Source organism: Gymnoscopelus microlampas, assembly GCF_963454915.1.
Source record: "Gymnoscopelus microlampas genome assembly, chromosome: 10".
Classification (NCBI taxonomy): Eukaryota; Metazoa; Chordata; class Actinopteri; order Myctophiformes; family Myctophidae; genus Gymnoscopelus; species Gymnoscopelus microlampas.
Window position 1 is genome coordinate 10,828,884 of NC_139947.1, and position 19,347 is coordinate 10,848,230.

The 19,347-nt window shown below is 40.7% G+C and overlaps 3 protein-coding genes across 7 annotated transcripts in view; all 3 read left to right on the forward strand.

Moving 5' to 3' along the window:
• The window catches only part of znf512b (zinc finger protein 512B), a 116,203-nt gene that overhangs the window by 52,683 nt on the left and 44,173 nt on the right, over positions 1 to 19,347 (forward strand). The window lies entirely within an intron of this gene.
• On the forward strand, positions 1,760 to 4,006 carry LOC311053421 (E3 ubiquitin-protein ligase TRIM35-like). The gene has a single exon (XM_084068942.1). It carries the CDS (start codon positions 1,959 to 1,961, stop codon positions 3,363 to 3,365), a length of 1,407 nt encoding a protein of 468 aa, XP_083925068.1. The 5' UTR covers positions 1,760 to 1,958; the 3' UTR covers positions 3,366 to 4,006.
• Positions 16,711 to 18,371, forward strand: LOC311053426 (nuclear factor 7, ovary-like; the record flags this gene model as incomplete). Its single annotated transcript, XM_084068947.1, has 1 exon — positions 16,711 to 18,371. The coding sequence occupies one exon, from the start codon at positions 16,711 to 16,713 to the stop codon at positions 18,115 to 18,117; it is 1,407 nt and encodes a 468-aa protein (XP_083925073.1). The 3' UTR covers positions 18,118 to 18,371.

A 19,347-nucleotide genomic window follows, 5' to 3' on the forward strand; every position in this document is an offset into this window, starting at 1 on the left:
CAAGTAGTAGTATGAATGAGATCTGATGCGTTTTCGGAGGAATCAGCAGCTACTGTGTTAACCCATTAAAACCGGGAACGCATCTGTGTGTCATTTTTAGATTTCTTTGGCTAATCAAAAATAGCAGATATGAGCTTGTATATCTGCTATTTTTGAATAGCCAAAGAAATCTAAAGTTCCCGGATTGAATGGGTTAAAACCAAACCTGTGCCTAATATGGTGTGCGTGCGAACTTGTGTTAGTGCACGTGCGTGCGTGTGTGTTGCTTCCTCTTGGCTCCCAAACAGTGTAATAAACTCCCCTTTGCAGTCAGAAATGCAAACTCACTCCCACTTTTGTTTCGAGCTTGTGGATCTGCTACTTTTGATGCTTTTGTGTGATGCTGTATGTACTGTATGATCAAAGTGGGGCGTATTACACACAGATGCGTTCGTGGTCTTAATGATAAAATTAATATGTTAAATTAACATGGAAGATTCTATTGTGTTGCTCCTTAGCTCTTCCAGTGCATGTGACTCTCTATTGCTGCTTATCAGTGGTGGTGGAAAGTAACTAAGTGCATTTACTTAAGTACTGTACTTAGGTACAATTTTGAGGTATTGGTACAGTACAGGAACGATCACTTGGCATTCACGTCTGCTCTCTGGCATAGCTCAAAACACGCTGAATAACAACGTTAGAATCCCGGGCATTTCTTGCATCCGTTTTTTGCCGCAAAGCATTGTAGTACACGCATTTCCTAAGTTAACCCTTTGTTACAGTACAATAGAAATAAGTCTCATGTTCTAATTTCAATTCAATTCAATTTTATAAAGTGTCAAATCACAACAAGTTGTCTCAAGACAATTTACATGTAGCAGAGACCCGACAGTTCTATGTTGTAGAAATGTTTGTCTCCTGCGTAGGGAGACCTGGATTCAAATCTTAACCCAACTTTATTTTTTTTATTTGGCAGGGTCATTGCACATTAACTCATTCACTGCCAGACTTATTTCTGGCCGCGTTTGCCCACTGCCAGCGATTTTTGTAGCCACAGAATGTTTATCTCCATTATGATCGATCCCCTGATGGTTGCTAATCACTGAGGGTTATACATTATATATTAGATAGATGTTCAAAGATTTGCACACATTTTCCAGATCTGCTATTCAAAAAAATAGCCAAAGAAATCTTAAAATGACACAGATGCGTTCTCTGTCTGAAAGGGTTAATGAACACATAACACATCAAATCATGTAAATATGCTGAATTAGCGTGACGCTAATTTCCATCCGCGTTCCCCAGACATAAAAAAATAATAATAATAAACAATAAATACGTTACTACAAAACATTCATCTACATGTTGACTGTTTAAAACAACTGTAGGAATCCTGGTAAGGACATAGATATGACAGATTGCAGCTTTAATGCAGGGTAAGTGATATTAATTGTGTTAAAATAGCTCTATATTCTGATCTCTGTACTCATTGCTATAGAGTGTTTGTTCAGTAACAGGAGTCTCCAGTTTCTCCAGTTCTTCAGTAAACAGAAACTGCATTTTCATATCGGGATACCAATTTCATCCAATCAGGAAACAGAACTCATCCAGGATACAGGATCCTGAATGCACTCAAGCGTGTGCGCGTGAGTGCATTAGTGTCATAGCTCCACTCCTACTTGACTCACCTGAGAGAAACCAGGAAACAGAGAGGTTATTGTTCTGCCTCTCCACACGCAAAGAGACTGACAATATGATTTACCAAACTGTTTGCCAAACTGTCTTTCTACAACTACAGGAGGGAATACTGACCACTAGTACCTGCTGCTGACTCTGTAAGCTGAATGGACTTTAACAAGAACCAGGATTCACAGTGAAAGTAACATTCAGGGAACGTTCTAGAATAGGGAGTGTTACCACCACTGACTGGCTGATTTCCTGGCTTGAACAGTGTGTTTGTAGCTTTACTCAGAGACCAAATGGCTTCCAAGTCGTCTCGTCCTGAAGAGGATTATTGCTGTCCCGTGTGTCGTGACATCTTTAAAGATCCTGTTCTCCTGTCCTGTAGCCACAGCTTCTGTAAAGACTGTTTGCAGGAATGGTGGAGAGAGAAGGTAATAAAGGAATGTCCAGTTTGTAAGGAGAGACATTCAGTGGATCCACCCAGAAACTTGGCTCTGAAGAACGTGTGTGAGGCCTTCCTACAGGAGAGACATCAGAGAGCTTCAACAGGGTCTGAGGTTCTCTGCAGTCTCCATGCTGAGAAACTCAAACTGTTCTGTCTGGAATGTCAACAGCCAGTGTGTGTTGTGTGTCGAGATGCTAAAAAACACACCAGACACAGATTCAGACCCATCGCTGAAGCTGCACTGGATCACAAGAAGAAAGTCCTGAAATCACTGAAGCCTTTACAGGAGAAACTGAAGGTCTTTAATACATTCAAAACAAACTATGATCAAACAGCAGAACACATTCAGTCCCAGACTCAGAACACAGAGATGCAGATTAAGACACAGTTTAAGAAGATGCGTCAGTTTCTACAAGAGGAAGAGGATGCTAGGATTGCTGCATTGTGGGAGGAAGAGCAGCAGAAGAGTCAGATGATGAAGGAGAAGATTGAGGGTCTAAACAGAGACATATCAACTCTTTCAAACACAATTAGAGCCATAGAGGAGGAGCTGAGAGCTGAACACATCTCATTCCTGCAGAACTACAAGACCACAATGCAAAGAGTCCAGTTCACACTGCAGGACCCACAGCCGGTCTCAGGAGCACTGATAGACGTGACCAAACACCTGAGCAACCTGACCTTCAGAGTCTGGGACAAGATGAAGGACATTGTCTCCTACACTCCTGTCATTCTGGACCCCAACACTGCCCATCCAGGCCTCATCCTGTCTGATGATCTGACAAGTGTGAAATATACAGAAAAACAGCCGCTTCCTGACAACCCAGAGAGGTTTGACCGCTATGCCCATGTCTTGGGTTCTGAGGGCTTTAACACAGGGACTCACAGCTGGGATGTTGAGGTTGGAGACAATACAGACTGGACAGTAGGTGTGTTAGCAGAGTCCTTTCAGAGGAAGGGAGACATAGGGGGTCAGTCCTGGAGAGTAAGGTTAGATAAAGGTAAATACACAGCACACTCCTCACCAGGGTCAGGCACTGTTCTCTCAGTGAAGCAGAAACTCCAGAGGATCAGAGTCCAGCTCGACTGGAACAGAGGAAAGCTGTCCTTCTCTGATCCTGACACTAACACACACCTACACACCTTCACACACACTTTCACTGACACAGTCTTTCCATACAATTTCATTGGTCAGATTGGTGGTTCTCTGAAGATGTTACCAGGGAAGGTCAGTGTAACTCTGGAAAAATGTAGTTAGACATGATGATGATGAGGATTATATTGATTGATTGATTGATTGATTGATTGATTGATTGATTGGTTGATTGATTGGTTGATTGATTGATTTATAATCCACAACATGATATCATTATAATCTACAAAATCCCAGTATTAATTTAACTTTGAAGAATGTACAAAATGGTACCAAATGGACCTGAAATAGTAATTATGTTGGGGAGTCAGGGTACTTTACTATACGATATTAGACTAATAATATGATTATTTTACTGTTGTATTTCTACACAGTTTACTCATAAAATATAGAATCACCACGTTGGGTACATCTCTACAGGTTTTACTGAGCAATTGAATTAATTACTTTTTTTGTAGGTAATTATTAGATTATTTAGTGTGTTGTATTGTGCTGTTTTCTAGTAACCAACCATGGCGATGTTCTTTAACATTAGATTATATATTAGTTTATATTTGTTGCATTGATCTCTGTGTTTTTCTTAGCTATGTAACAAGAATGATCCTCTGATTGACTATCTTGTCTTTACAAATAGGACACAGGCATGTTTTTACTTTTCATGGTAGACTGAGGATGTTTTTTGTAACCAAAAAATGTATCTGTTCACACTTTAAACCCTTTTTGGTAACACCTTTTATGTTTGTCTCACTATGAATGGATCGTTAAATAATAATAATTTTGCATCTGCCAAACCTCTGTGGACATTCACTTTGTTATGTTGGTGTGTGAGTGTTCCTTTAGTCTTCTTAGTGTGTTGAGTGACAGGAAGCTGAGGGTAGAAAGACATACAACACATGACTCTGACTGGAATCAAACCAGAGACATTGTAACCACATGGTCGTCTCTGTGACTATTTACCTACTAGTGACTATTCAACAACCAGCGTGCCACATTCATTATATTTTGACTTCTGAGATAAAATAATGCTGCAATATGATAGGGATGGGGATCGTTCATTTGTAGTAATTTTGATCCCTTAATGAATTATGTAATGGTTATATGTCCAATTCCTTGTCAATCCCACTATCGATCCTTTTCTATTGTTGGTAGTTGTTGGCAAATTGATGCTAATCTGGGGGCATTTTCATTTAAAAAAAGTGTCGTCAATGTGTTGTGTTTCAGTCAGCTAGTGTGAGACTGATAGCAGAGCTGTTCAAGTAGTAGTGGGAATGAGATCTGATGCATTTTCGGAGGAATCAGCAGCTACTGTTTTAACCCATTAAAACCGGGAACGCATCTGTGTGTCATTTTTAGATTTCTTTGGCTAATCAAAAATAGCAGATATACAAGCTCATAGTGCGGCACCGAGTGCTGAGCTATGAGCTTGTAGATCTGCTATTTTAGAAAAATCTTGAAAATGTGTGCAAATCTTAGAATATATATATATGTTCTAAAGCGAACATTTTATAGCTCCGACCGGTGCTTCTGGGGGTCCCTGGAACAACATATTTTGAGATGGGGGTTCGCAGCCAAATACATATGATTTTGGGGGTCCTTGACATGGAAAAGTTGGAGCACCACTGATATAGCAACATACTTTTTTTGTTTTTTTGTTTAAACTGTTAGGATTTAGAAGACAATTGCAGAATATACATTCAAAGATTTGCACAAATGTTCATGATTTAATACAAACATACCAGATCTACAAGCTCATAGCATTGCACTTGGTGCTGCGCTATGAGCTTGTATATCTGCTATTTTTGAATAGTCAAAGAAATCTAAAGTGACAGATGCGTTCCCGGATTGAATGGGTTAAAACCAAACCTGTGCCTAATATGGTGTGTGTGCTTGCATGTGTTAGTGCACGTGCGTGCGTGTGTGTTGCTTCCTCTTGGCTCCCATACAGTGTAATAAACTCCCCATTGCAGTCAGAACTGCAGACTCACTCCCAATGTTCCACTGTGTAGTCTGAAGACCCAACTCTTCAGACTACACCTCACCCCCTACAGTAGCTTCACTTGCTCTGTACCCCTTCTTGTCACCTTTGTTCTATAGATACAGTAGTAGCTTACTATGCAGATATGTTTTGGTCACTTGTTCTAATGTTTTCGTTACTTACTGTAGATTTATTTTTCTTTCATCACAAATATTAAGTTCCTCGGCCGTTTTTGCATTTTCCAGAAAACAAACAAGTGTACATAAGTGTGTGTGTCACCTACCTAGGCAAGCTATAAACCATTTTAAAGCTACAGGTCTTGTGATTAAAATGATGCAAACTATTCCAATAGCATCAAAACTGACGGTACAATGAGCGCCGAAGTCCGACATACACAAACAAACAAACATTCACATAGCTGCAGCGACTTGTTGAAAGTTTAATTCTACTACACCAATATGAAATACTTTCACAAAAAATATGTTCTTACTTCTGTTTGATCAGTGACCTATGGAGTGGTGCATATCAGATAAGATAAGATACTGTATACATTTATAGGCTCATTTAAAATTTGATACGCCGTTGACGTGGATTGTTTTATGCAAGTCATCTTTTTATTGTAAGTCCAGAGTACACCAGAGTGATACAGTACAGCTGTAAAAAACAAAAAACAAACAAACAAAAGAAATTACATTACAACATTTTGTAACTGACAATTCTTATTGTTAAAGCAAGTACCTTATTGTAAAGTCTGGCATGTCTACCAAATTAATGCTGTTTTAAAGGACAACTTTAGTTTTTTACAACCAAGGTTTATGTTTTAGATTGTAATTAAAGTAAAGTGTTAACATTTTTAAATGTGCTGCTTTCTATAGTTTTAGCAATTTTCGCGATCTTTTTTACAGTGGGCGGGGGCATTCTGTCCGGTGGCTAAATATGTATTTTTTTACACAATAACCAGGCGTTTTCTTTATTATTATGTACAGTAGCTCTTCTAGCCCCCAATAACTCACATCTGGCCATCAGAGACCACAGGACCTTTTTTTATTGTGTAAAAAAGGCATATTTAGCCACTGGACAGAATGCCCCCGCCCACTGTAAAAAATATCGCAAAAATTGCCAAAACTTTAGAAAGCAGTAAATGAAAAAAAAAGAACACTCATCTTTTATTTACTTTAATTACAAGCTAAAATATAGCTGCAAGCAGCAATGAGCGGTTTCGAGAATAATGGCAGACTGGCAGACTGTGACAGAGTGGCAGACTGGCAGACTGGCAGACTTTGACAGAGTGGCAGACTGGCAGACTGTGACAGAGTGGCAGACTGGCAGACTGGCAGACTGTGACAGACTGTGGCAGACTGGCAGACTGGCAGACAGACAGACTGTGGCAGACTGGCAGACTGGCAGACAGACAGACAGTGACAGACTGGCAGACTGGCAGACTGTGACAGACTGGAAGACTGGCAGACTGTGACAGAGTGGCAGACAGACAAACAGACAGACTGTGACAGAGTGGCAGAGTGGCAGACTGGCAGACAGACAGACAGTGACAGAGTGGCAGACTGGCAGACAGACAGACTGTGGCAGACTGGCAGACTGGCAGACAGACAGACAGTGACAGAGTGGCAGACTGGCAGACAGACAGACAGTGACAGAGTGGCAGACTGGCAGACAGACAGACAGTGACAGAGTGGCAGACTGGCAGACAGACAGACTGTGACAGAGTGACAGAGTGGCAGACTGGCAGACTGGCAGACAGACAGACAGACAGACAGACAGTGACAGAGTGGCAGACTGGCAGACAGACAGACAGTGACAGAGTGGCAGACTGGCAGACAGACAGACAGTGACAGAGAGAGAGAGAGAGAGGGAGAGGGAGAGGGAGAGGGAGAGAGAGAGAGAAGGGGAGAGAGAGAGAGAGAGAGAGAGAGAGAGAGAGAGAGAGAGAGAGAGAGAGAGAGAGAGAGAGAGAGAAAAGAAAGAGAGAGAGAGAGAGAGAGAGGGAGAGAGAGAGAGGCAGTGAGAAAGAGAGGCAGTAAGAGAGAGAGCGAGAGAGAAGAAGTGAACATGCATTAATTAACAAAGTCATGATTTTTGTTCAGTAAATTATATTTGGACCGGTTAAATTGAGGTTTGAACCAGGGACCTATAGACTTGTGGGTAGACAGTGTAAAGGATAAGGATAATTCCAGGTCCGTTCATGAAAGTCCTTGCGGTCTTGTTTCCAATGAGGGCCTGTGAGCAATTAGGGGTTAAGAGTCTTGCTCAGGGACAAATTTCATTTCATCGACACATTTGCTGGCCTGGCCTGGAATCGTACCTGGGGCAACCAGGGCCTCTGGCTCCCTAGGTGGGCTCACTAACCACTCAGCTATGGCCACAGTACAGACTGAGCCATTGGATAGACAGAATTGGATTTCATATGTGGTAAGTTATCATACAGCATGGGTTGCTTATTATATACATACAAGCTCATAACGCGTCACATTGTAGATCGGCTGTATGTGGTTACTGTAGGTGTTGTATTAATAATTACATCTGCAAAGTAACAACTAAAGCTGTCATCTGCTGTAATTGCAGTAGAGTAGAGTAGTAAAGTAAAAGTACCTAAAAATTGTACTGTGCATGTGGCAGGTGTGATTGGTGATGAGTGAGAGGGGTGGATCCAATCCATGGGAATAGGGGGAATTCCAAATGATGATCACCTCAACGCATTGTTGGGGACAGGGATCGAACCAGCGACCTATGGATTCACAGGCTGCCTCTCTTCTCATTGAGCTAGAGATATGGCCTCCCTGATGGTGTCTGTTGACACTCTCACACTCTACTGGTGGAGCTATTGAATCGACAGCATCAGATAGTGAGAAAGGAGAATCCAACAACACAAAACAAAAGGGCAAATGAATTACGTCATACATTGAAAATAACTACTTTCAAGTATGCATTTCTCGTTATCTTTAACAATTGCACATGCATTGATACAGTCATGTTGTGTGCAATGCAATTGAGTTGAGGTCTGCATGAGGTGAGATTTGAACCAGCGACCCTGTGGTATCAAGGCAGATGATTAAGCCATTAGGCCAACAGACCCGAACTGATGAAAAAGGAGTTCACACACATGACACACTTTCACGCAAATTGCTCAGAAATGCTGGATTTAAATGTTTTTCAAACTTCTCAAAATTGCAGACAATCTAAGGGCGGAGCTTACTGGTCAAAGTGATAGATATATTCCTCATTGATACAGTCATGTTGTGTGCAATGCAATTATAATGAAGTCTACCTGAGGTGGGATTCGAACCAGCAACCCTGTGGTTTCAAGGCAGATGATTAAGCTATCAAGCTATTGAACCTACACACCTGAACTAGTGAAAAGGGAGTTCAAACACATGACACACTTTCACGCAAATTGCTCAGAAATCCTGGATTTAAATGTTTTTCAAACTGCTCAAAATTGCAGACAATCTAAGGGCAGAGCTTACTGGTCAAAGTGATACATGTGTTCCTCATGAGTCAAGGCACATGTGTAAGCAGGTTTAACGGCTGTCGGCCAAACGAGGCATGACTTTTGCCTGTTTAAAGTTTGCATTTTCAAAAAATTGCTATAGCGCCCCCCTTTGACCAATTGGAGTAAGATTGGTTTCAGTGATACTTGGAATGACCTTCTACAATATTGCAAAGTGTCAAACAAATGCGAGTCTGCATGTATGTTTTAGGGGCAGATGAATAATTGTCATAAAACTGCAATTTTCATTGGCTTATAAAAAGCTTAACGTTTTCACTTATGGAAAATCTGCTTGCTCACGTCTGTCGGCATTGGTCATTCATTGATACAGTCATGTTGTGTGCAATGCAATTGAGTTGAGGTCTGCATGAGGTGAGATTTGAACCGGCGACCCTCTGGTATCAAGGCAGATGATTAAGCCATTGGGCCAACAGACCCGAACTGATGAAAAGGGAGTTCACACACATGACACACTTTCACGCAAATTGCTCAGAAATAGTGGATTTAAATGTTTTTCAAACTGCTCAAAATTGCAGACAATCTAAGGGCGGAGTTTACTGGTTAACAATTGCACATGTATTCATTGATACAGTCATGTTGTGTGCAATGCAATTATAATGAATTCTACATGACGTGGGATTCGAACCAGGAACCCTGTGGTTTCAAGGCAGATGATTAAGCCATTGGGCCAAAAGACCTGTACTAGTGAAAAGGGAGTTTACACACATGACACACTTTCACGCAAATTGCTCAGAAATCCTTGGTTTAAATGTTTTTCAAACTGCTCAATATATTTCGGAATGGAAACTAGTGGAAAATAGTCGATCTACAAGCTCACAACGCGTTGCTATCTAAAAAGGTGTGAGATTGTAGATCGTCTATTTTCACAAGAAAGTATGTCATACATAAAAAACAACTACTCTCAAAAGCATTTCGTGTTATTGTCTAAACATTGCACATGTCTGAATTAACAGGGTCATGTTTTGTACAATGCAATTTAAATGTGAACTGTAATAAGTGGGATTCGAACCAGGGACCTTTGGCACATGAGACTCACACATACTGGTGGAGCTATCCAATACACAGCCTTAGACAGTGAAAAGGGAGAATCCAACAAAACAAAACAAAAGCGCGAATGAAGTACGTCATACATTGAAAATAACTACTTTCAAGTATTCATTTCTCGTCATCTTTAACAATTGCACATGTATTCATTGATATAGTCATGTTGTGTGCAATGCAATTATAATTAAGACTACCTGAGGTGGGATTCGAACCGGCTACCCTATGGTTTCAAGGCAGATGATTAAGCGATCAAGCTATTGAACCAACACACCTGAACCTGTGAAAAAGGGCCTCAAACATGTATTTGACACAGTTTCATGCAAATTGCTCAGAAATCCTGGATTTAAATGTTTTTCAAACTGCTCAAAATTGCAGACAATCTAAGGGCAGAGCTTACTGGTCAAAGTGATACATGTGTTCCTCATGAGTCAAGGCACATGTGTAAGCAGGTTTAACGGGTGTCGGCCAAACGAGGCATGACTTTTGCCTGTTTAAAGTTTGCATTTTCAAAAAATTGCTATAGCGCCCCCCTTTGACCAATTGGAGTAAGATTGGTTTCAGTGATACTTGGAAGGACCCTCTACAATATTGCAAAGTGTCAAACAAATGTGAGTCTGCATGTATGTGTTAGGGGCAGATGAATAATTTAAAAAAAGCTGCAATTTTCATTGGCTTATAAAAGCTTAACGTTTTCACTTATGGAAAATCCGCTAAGTTACGTTTGTCGGCATTGGTCCAAAGTTCATGTGTATACAGTTTCGTACAGATTGCTCATAAATCCCAGGAGAAGTGATTTTTTTACTGCTTTTTACTGCTTTTCATAGAATTCGAAATGGTGGGAGATCTAAAGGTCAGAGGTCAAAAGTCAGAGTGTGAAAGTTGTTAGGCATGAGGAGACGCATGTGTGCATCGAAGTTTCATGGCTGTAGGTCGAACAGGGCATGAGCTGTACCTGTTCAAAGTTGGCATATTTCAATTGAGTGCTACAGCGCCACCCTTTGGCCAATGTTTGTGAGTTTCGGGTTTTCGCCGTTTGGCATAGCCCTCTACCATATTGCCGAATTTCATAAGAAGTGACCACGCGGTTAGGCCAGAACTGGCAAAACCGGCGGAAGAATAATAATAATGAAAGTGTAGAGATGTAATAGGGTTCGAAGCCTTACAGGCTCTCGAAACCTAATGAAAGTGTAGAGATGTAATAGGGTTCGAAGCCTGATAGGCTCTCGAAACCTAAAAAACAATTACTCTCAAAAGCATTTCGTGTTATTGTCTAAACATTGCACATGTCTGAATTAACAGGGTCATGTTTTGTACAATGCAATTTAAATGTGAACTGTAATAAGTGGGATTCGAACCAGGGACCTTCGGCACATGAGACTCACACTCTACCGGTGGAGCTATCCAATACACAGCCTTAGACAGTGAAAAGGGAGAATCCAACAAAACAAAACAAAAGCGCGAATGAAGTACGTCATACATTGAAAATAACTACTTTCAAGTATGCATTTCTCGTCATCTTTAACAATTGCACATGTATTCATTGACATAGTCATGTTGTGTGCAATGCAATTATAATTAAGTCTACCTGAGGTGGGATTCGAACCGGCTACCCTATGGTTTCAAGGCAGATGATTAAGCGATCAAGCTATTGAACCAACACACCTGAACCTGTGAAAAAGGGCCTCAAACATGTATTTGACACAGTTTCATGCAAATTGCTCAGAAATCCTGGATTTAAATGTTTTTCAAACTGCTCAAAATTGCAGACAATCTAAGGGCAGAGCTTACTGGTCAAAGTGATACATGTGTTCCTCATGAGTCAAGGCACATGTGTAAGCAGGTTTAACGGCTGTCGGCCAAACGAGGCATGACTTTTGCCTGTTTAAAGTTTGCATTTTCAAAAAATTGCTATAGCGCCCCCCTTTGACCAATTGGAGTAAGATTGGTTTCAGTGATACTTGGAAGGACCCTCTACAATATTGCAAAGTGTCAAACAAATGTGAGTCTGCATGTATGTGTTAGGGGCAGATGAAAAATTAAAATAAAGCTGCAATTTTCATTGGCTTATAAAAGCTTAACGTTTTCACTTATGGAAAATCGGCTTGGTTACGTCTGTCGGCATTGGTCCAAAGTTCATGTGTATACAGTTTCGTACAGATTGCTCATAAATCCCAGGAGGAGTAGGATTTTTACTGCTTTTTACTGCTTTTCATAGAATTCGAAATGGTGGGAGATCTAAAGGTCAGAGGTCAAAAGTCAAACAGTGAAAGTTGTTAGGCATGAGGAGACGCATGTGTGTATCGAAGTTTCATGGCTGTAGGTCGAACAGGGCATGAGCTGTACCTGTTCAAAGTTGGCATTTTCAATTGAGTGCTACAGCGCCACCCTTTGGCCAATGGTTGTGAGTTTCGGGTTTTCGCCGTTTGGCATAGCCCTCTACCATATTGCCGAATTTCATAAGAAGTGACCAGGCGGTTAGGCCAGAACTGGCAAAAACGGCGGAAGAATAATAATGAAAGTGTAGAGATGTAATAGGGTTCGAAGCCTGATAGGCTCTCGAAACCTAATGAAGTACATCATACATTGAAAACAAGTACTCTCAATAAGCGTTTCATTTAACAATTGCATGTTTATTCATTGATACAGTCATGTTGTGTGTAATGCAATTGAGTTGAGGTCTGCATGAGGTGAGATTTGAACCGGCGACGCTCTGGTATCAAGGCAGATGATTAAGCCATTGGGCCAACAGACCCGAACTGATGAAAAGGGAGTTCACACACATGACACACTTTCACGCAAATTGCTCAGAAATACTGGATTTAAATGTTTTTCAAACTGCTCAAAATTGCAGACAATCTAAGGGCGGAGTTTACTGGTTAACAATTGCACATGCATTCATTGATACAGTCATGTTGTGTGCAATGCAATTATAATGAATTCTACATGACGTGGGATTCGAACCAGGAACCCTGTGGTTTCAAGGCAGATGATTAAGCCATTGGGCCAACACACCTGTACTAGTGAAAAGGGAGTTCACACACATGACACACTTTCACGCAAATTGCTCAGAAATCCTTGGTTTAAATGTTTTTCAAACTGCTCAATATATTTCGGAATGGAAACTAGTGGAAAATAGTCGATCTACAAGCTCACAACGCGTTGCTATCTAAAAAGGTGTGAGATTGTAGATCGGCTATTTTCACAAGAAAGTATGTCATACATAAAAAAAAACTACTCTCAAAAGCATTTCGTGTTATTGTCTAAACATTGCACTTGTCTGAATTAACAGGATCATGTTTTGTACAATGCAATTTAAATGTGAACTGTAATAAGTGGGATTCGAACCAGGGACCTTCGGCACATGAGACTCACACTCTACTGGTGGAGCTATCCAATACACAGCCTTAGACAGTGAAAAGGGAGAATCCAACCAAACAAAACAAAAGCGCGAATGAAGTACGTCATACATTGAAAAGAACTACTTTCAAGTATGCATTTCTCGTCATCTTTAACAATTGCACATGTATTCATTGGTATAGTCATGTTGTGTGCAATGCAATTATAATTAAGTCTACCTGAGGTGGGATTCGAACCGGCTACCCTATGGTTTCAAGGCAGATGATTAAGCGATCAAGCTATTGAACCAACACACCTGAACCTGTGAAAAAGGGCCTCAAACATGTATTTGACACAGTTTCATGCAAATTGCTCAGAAATCCTGGATTTAAATGTTTTTCAAACTGCTCAAAATTGCAGACAATCTAAGGGCAGAGCTTACTGGTCAAAGTGATACATGTGTTCCTCATGAGTCAAGGCACATGTGTAAGCAGGTTTAACGGCTGTCGGCCAAACGAGGCATGACTTTTGCCTGTTTAAAGTTTGCATTTTCAAAAAATTGCTATAGCGCCCCCCTTTGACCAATTGGAGTAAGATTGGTTTCAGTGATACTTGGAAGGACCCTCTACAATATTGCAAAGTGTCAAACAAATGTGAGTCTGCATGTATGTGTTAGGGGCAGATGAATAATTTAAAAAAAGCTGCAATTTTCATTGGCTTATAAAAGCTTAACGTTTTCACTTATGGAAAATCCGCTAAGTTACGTTTGTCGGCATTGGTCCAAAGTTCATGTGTATACAGTTTCGTACAGATTGCTCATAAATCCCAGGAGAAGTGATTTTTTTACTGCTTTTTACTGCTTTTCATAGAATTCGAAATGGTGGGAGATCTAAAGGTCAGAGGTCAAAAGTCAAACAGTGAAAGTTGTTAGGCATGAGGAGACGCATGTGTGCATCGAAGTTTCATGGCTGTGGGTCAAACAGGGCATGAGTTGTACCTGTTCAAAGTTGGCATATTTCAATTGAGTGCTACAGCGCCACCCTTTGGCCAATGTTTGTGAGTTTCGGGTTTTCGCCGTTTGGCATAGCCCTCTACCATATTGCCGAATTTCATAAAAAGTGACCAGGCGGTTAGGCCAGAACTGGCAAAAACGGCGGAAGAATAATAATGAAAGTGTAGAGATGTAATAGGGTTCGAAGCCTGATAGGCTCTCGAAACCTAATGAAAGGAAACTAGTGGAAAATAGTCGATCTACAAGCTCACAACGCGTTGCTATCTAAAAAGGTGTGAGATTGTAGATCGGCTATTTTCACAAGAAAGTATGTCATACATAAAAAAAAACTACTCTCAAAAGCATTTCGTGTTATTGTCTAAACATTGCACTTGTCTGAATTAACAGGATCATGTTTTGTACAATGCAATTTAAATGTGAACTGTAATAAGTGGGATTCGAACCAGGGACCTTCGGCACATGAGACTCACACTCTACTGGTGGAGCTATCCAATACACAGCCTTAGACAGTGAAAAGGGAGAATCCAACCAAACAAAACAAAAGCGCGAATGAAGTACGTCATACATTGAAAAGAACTACTTTCAAGTATGCATTTCTCGTCATCTTTAACAATTGCACATGTATTCATTGGTATAGTCATGTTGTGTGCAATGCAATTATAATTAAGTCTACCTGAGGTGGGATTCGAACCGGCTACCCTATGGTTTCAAGGCAGATGATTAAGCGATCAAGCTATTGAACCAACACACCTGAACCTGTGAAAAAGGGCCTCAAACATGTATTTGACACAGTTTCATGCAAATTGCTCAGAAATCCTGGATTTAAATGTTTTTCAAACTGCTCAAAATTGCAGACAATCTAAGGGCAGAGCTTACTGGTCAAAGTGATACATGTGTTCCTCATGAGTCAAGGCACATGTGTAAGCAGGTTTAACGGCTGTCGGCCAAACGAGGCATGACTTTTGCCTGTTTAAAGTTTGCATTTTCAAAAAATTGCTATAGCGCCCCCCTTTGACCAATTGGAGTAAGATTGGTTTCAGTGATACTTGGAAGGACCCTCTACAATATTGCAAAGTGTCAAACAAATGTGAGTCTGCATGTATGTGTTAGGGGCAGATGAATAATTTAAAAAAAGCTGCAATTTTCATTGGCTTATAAAAGCTTAACGTTTTCACTTATGGAAAATCCGCTAAGTTACGTTTGTCGGCATTGGTCCAAAGTTCATGTGTATACAGTTTCGTACAGATTGCTCATAAATCCCAGGAGAAGTGATTTTTTTACTGCTTTTTACTGCTTTTCATAGAATTCGAAATGGTGGGAGATCTAAAGGTCAGAGGTCAAAAGTCAAACAGTGAAAGTTGTTAGGCATGAGGAGACGCATGTGTGCATCGAAGTTTCATGGCTGTGGGTCAAACAGGGCATGAGTTGTACCTGTTCAAAGTTGGCATATTTCAATTGAGTGCTACAGCGCCACCCTTTGGCCAATGTTTGTGAGTTTCGGGTTTTCGCCGTTTGGCATAGCCCTCTACCATATTGCCGAATTTCATAAAAAGTGACCAGGCGGTTAGGCCAGAACTGGCAAAAACGGCGGAAGAATAATAATGAAAGTGTAGAGATGTAATAGGGTTCGAAGCCTGATAGGCTCTCGAAACCTAAATATAAACCTTGGTTGTAAAAAACTAAAGTTGTCCCTTAAAATCACAGCACTATACTTTCAAGTTTCAATTCAATGGTACAATGTGTGGCCCTTCACTCACTTTATGGAAGTCAGTATGGCCCTCTGGAAATAAATCTAGCCCACACCTGCTCTAGACATATTTTGGTTTTCTCATAAAACTGATATTTTACCTACACATGGTTGTCACTGTCAGTGTGCGGTGTGCGCTTCAGTTGTGTGCGCTCATTTATCAAAAACAAACGTATGTCTATGTGGGATAGAGAAGTGTCTCTCTGTTTCCTTTTGTGTGTTTGTGTGTGTGTGTGTGTGTGTGTGTGTGTGTGTGTGTGTGTGTGTGTGTGTGTGTGTGTGTGTGTGTGTAACTGCCTATGGCCACTCAGTACTTATGACTGCTTCTGATGGGCAGGCAGGTGACTTGTATGGCTGCCTTCACTGTCGGTGTGGAAGGGTTAAAGTGAGACGTACATTGTAAAGCACTTTGAACAGTCAAAGTCCACTCTGACAAAGATATCACACCACATATCTGATGATCTGGGGCACAAAGTGTCATAGCTCCACTCCTACCCGACTCATCTGAGAGAAACCAGGAAACAGAGAGGTTGTTATTCTGCCACTCCACACGCAAAGAGACGGACAATATGATTTACCTGCAGATCAAACACAACTTCCAGTGAGGGAGGACAAACTGTCTTTCTACAGCTACAAGAGGGAATAATAACCACTTGTACCTGCTGCTGACTCTGTCAGCTGAATGGACTTTAACAAGAACCAGGATTCACAGTGAAAGTAAACTTCAGGGAACGTTCTAGAGGAGGGAGTGTTACCACCACTGACTGGCTGATTTCCTGGCTTGAATAGTGTGTCTGTATCTTCACTCAAATGGCTTCCACGTTGTCTCGCCCTGAAGAGGATTATTGCTGTCCTGTGTGTTGTGACATCTTTAAAGATCCTGTTCTCCTGTCCTGTAGCCACAGCTTCTGTAAAGACTGTCTGCAGGAATGGTGGAGAGAGAAGAAAATAAAGGAATGTCCAGTTTGTAAGAAGAGACATTCAATGGATCCTCCCGCAAACCTGGCTCTGAAGAACGTGTGTGAGGCCTTCATACAGGAGAGACATCAGAGAGCTTCAACAGGGTCTGAGGTTCTCTGCAGTCTGCATGCTGAGAAACTCAGACTGTTCTGTCTGGAATGTCAACAGCCAGTGTGTGTTGTGTGTCGAGATGCTAAAAAACACACCGACCACAGATTCAGACCCATCGATGAAGCTGCACTTGATCACAAGGAGGAAGTCCAGAAATCACTGAAGCCTTTACAGGAGAAACTGAAGGTCTTTAATACATTCAAAACAAACTATGATCAAACAGCAGAACACATTCAGTTCCAGACTCAGAACACAGAGATGCAGATTAAAGAACAGTTTAAGAAGATGCGTCAGTTTCTACAAGAGGAAGAGGAGGCTAGTATTACTGCACTGAGGGAGGAAGAGCAGCAGAAGAGTCAGACGATGAAGGAGAAGATTGAGGGTCTAAACAGAGACATATCAACTCTTTCAAACACAATCAGAGCCATAGAGGAGGAGCTGAGAGCTGAACACATCTCATTCCTGCAGAACTACAAGACCACAATGCAAAGAGTCCAGTTCACACTGCAGGACCCACAGCCGGTCTCAGGAGCACTGATAGACGTGACCAAACACCTGAGCAACCTGACCTTCAGAGTCTGGGACAAGATGAAGGACATTGTCTCCTACACTCCTGTCATTCTGGACCCCAACACTGCCCATCCAGAATACATCCTGTCTGATGATCTGACCAGTGTGAAATATGGAGAGAAACAGAAGCTTCCTGACAACACAGAGAGGTTTGACCACTGTGCAATTGTCCTGGGTTCTGAGGGCTTTAACTCAGGGACTCACAGCTGGGATGTTGAGGTTGGAAACAATGCATGGTGGGCAGTAGGTGTGTTAGCAGAGTCCTATCAGAGGAAGGGAGACAAAGCGGGTAAATTCTGGAGAATAATGTTACATAAAGGTACATACACAGCACGCTCCTCACCAGGGTCAGTCACTGATCTCTCAGTGAAGCAGAAACCTCAGAGGATCAGAGTCCAGCTGGACTGGAATGAAGGAAAGTTGTCCTTCTCTGATCCTGATACTAACACACACCTACACACCTTCACACACACTTTCACTGACACACTCTTTCCATTCATTCACACTGGTCAGATTGGTAGTTCTCTGAAGATATTACCAGGGAAGGTCAGTGTAACTCTAGAACAATGTAGTTAGACATGATGATGAGGATGTATTGATATATTGATTGATTGATTGATTGATTGATTGATTGATTGATTGATTACTTTATTAATCAAAACAATAACAGCAATGGAGGTACAGTAGAACATTTAGGCTAAAAGGATCACAGAAAAAAAGTCCTGAGGACTTGTTTCCATTGTGTTCCTAAAGTAATACCTGTCAATGTTAGAATCAGAATGTTTCTGATCTGTGATGACATCATCATCATCTACATAGTAAAATACAAGTGTTAATTTAACTCTGAAGAGTGTAAAATGTTACCAAATGGACCCTATGATCCACAACATGATATCATTATCATCTACAAAATCCAAGTATTAATTTAACTTTGAAAAGTGTACTACATGGAACCAAATGGACCTGTAATAGTAATGATGTTGGGGAGTCAGGGTACTTTACTATAAGATATTAGACTAATATGATTATTTTACTGTTGTATTTATACACAGTTTACTCATAAAATATAGAATCACCATGTTGGGTACATCTCAAAAGGTTTTACTGAGCAATTGAATTAATTACTTTTTTTGTAGGTAATTATTAGATTATTTAGTGTATTGTATTGTGCTGTTTTCTAGTAACCAACCATGGAGATGTTCTTTAACATTAGATTGTATATTAGTTAACATTTGTTGCATTGATCTCTGTGTGTGTTCTGAGCCCTGTAACATGAATGATCCTCTGATTGACTATCTTGTCCTTACAAATAGGAAACAGGCATGTTTTTACTATTCATAGCAGACTGAGGATGTTTTTGTAACCAAAACATGTATCTGTTCCCACTTTAAACCCTTTTTGGTAACACCTTTTATTATTGTTTCACTATGGATAATTAAAGAATACAAATGTTGCTTCTGCCAAACCTCTGTGGACATTCACTTTGTTATGTTTATGTGTGAGTGTTCCTTTAGTCTTCTTAGTGTGTTGAGTGACAGGAAGCTGAGGGTAGAAAGACATACAACACATGACTCTGACTGGAATCAAACTAGAGACATTGTAACCACATGGTCGTCTCTGTGACTATTTACCTACTAGTGACTATTCAACAACCAGTGTGCCACATTCATTATCTTTTGACTTCTGAGATAAAATAATTCTGCAATATGATAGGGATGGGGATCGTTCATTTGTAGTAATTTTGATCCCTTAATCATCCTGCTTATCGGTCCAATTCCTTATCAATCCCACTATCGATCCTTTTCT

Coding starts and splice junctions, on each gene's coding strand:
- LOC311053421 (XM_084068942.1), top strand. CDS start 1,959: ATGGCTTCCAAGTCGTCTCGTCCTGAAGAGGATTATTGCTGTCCCGTG.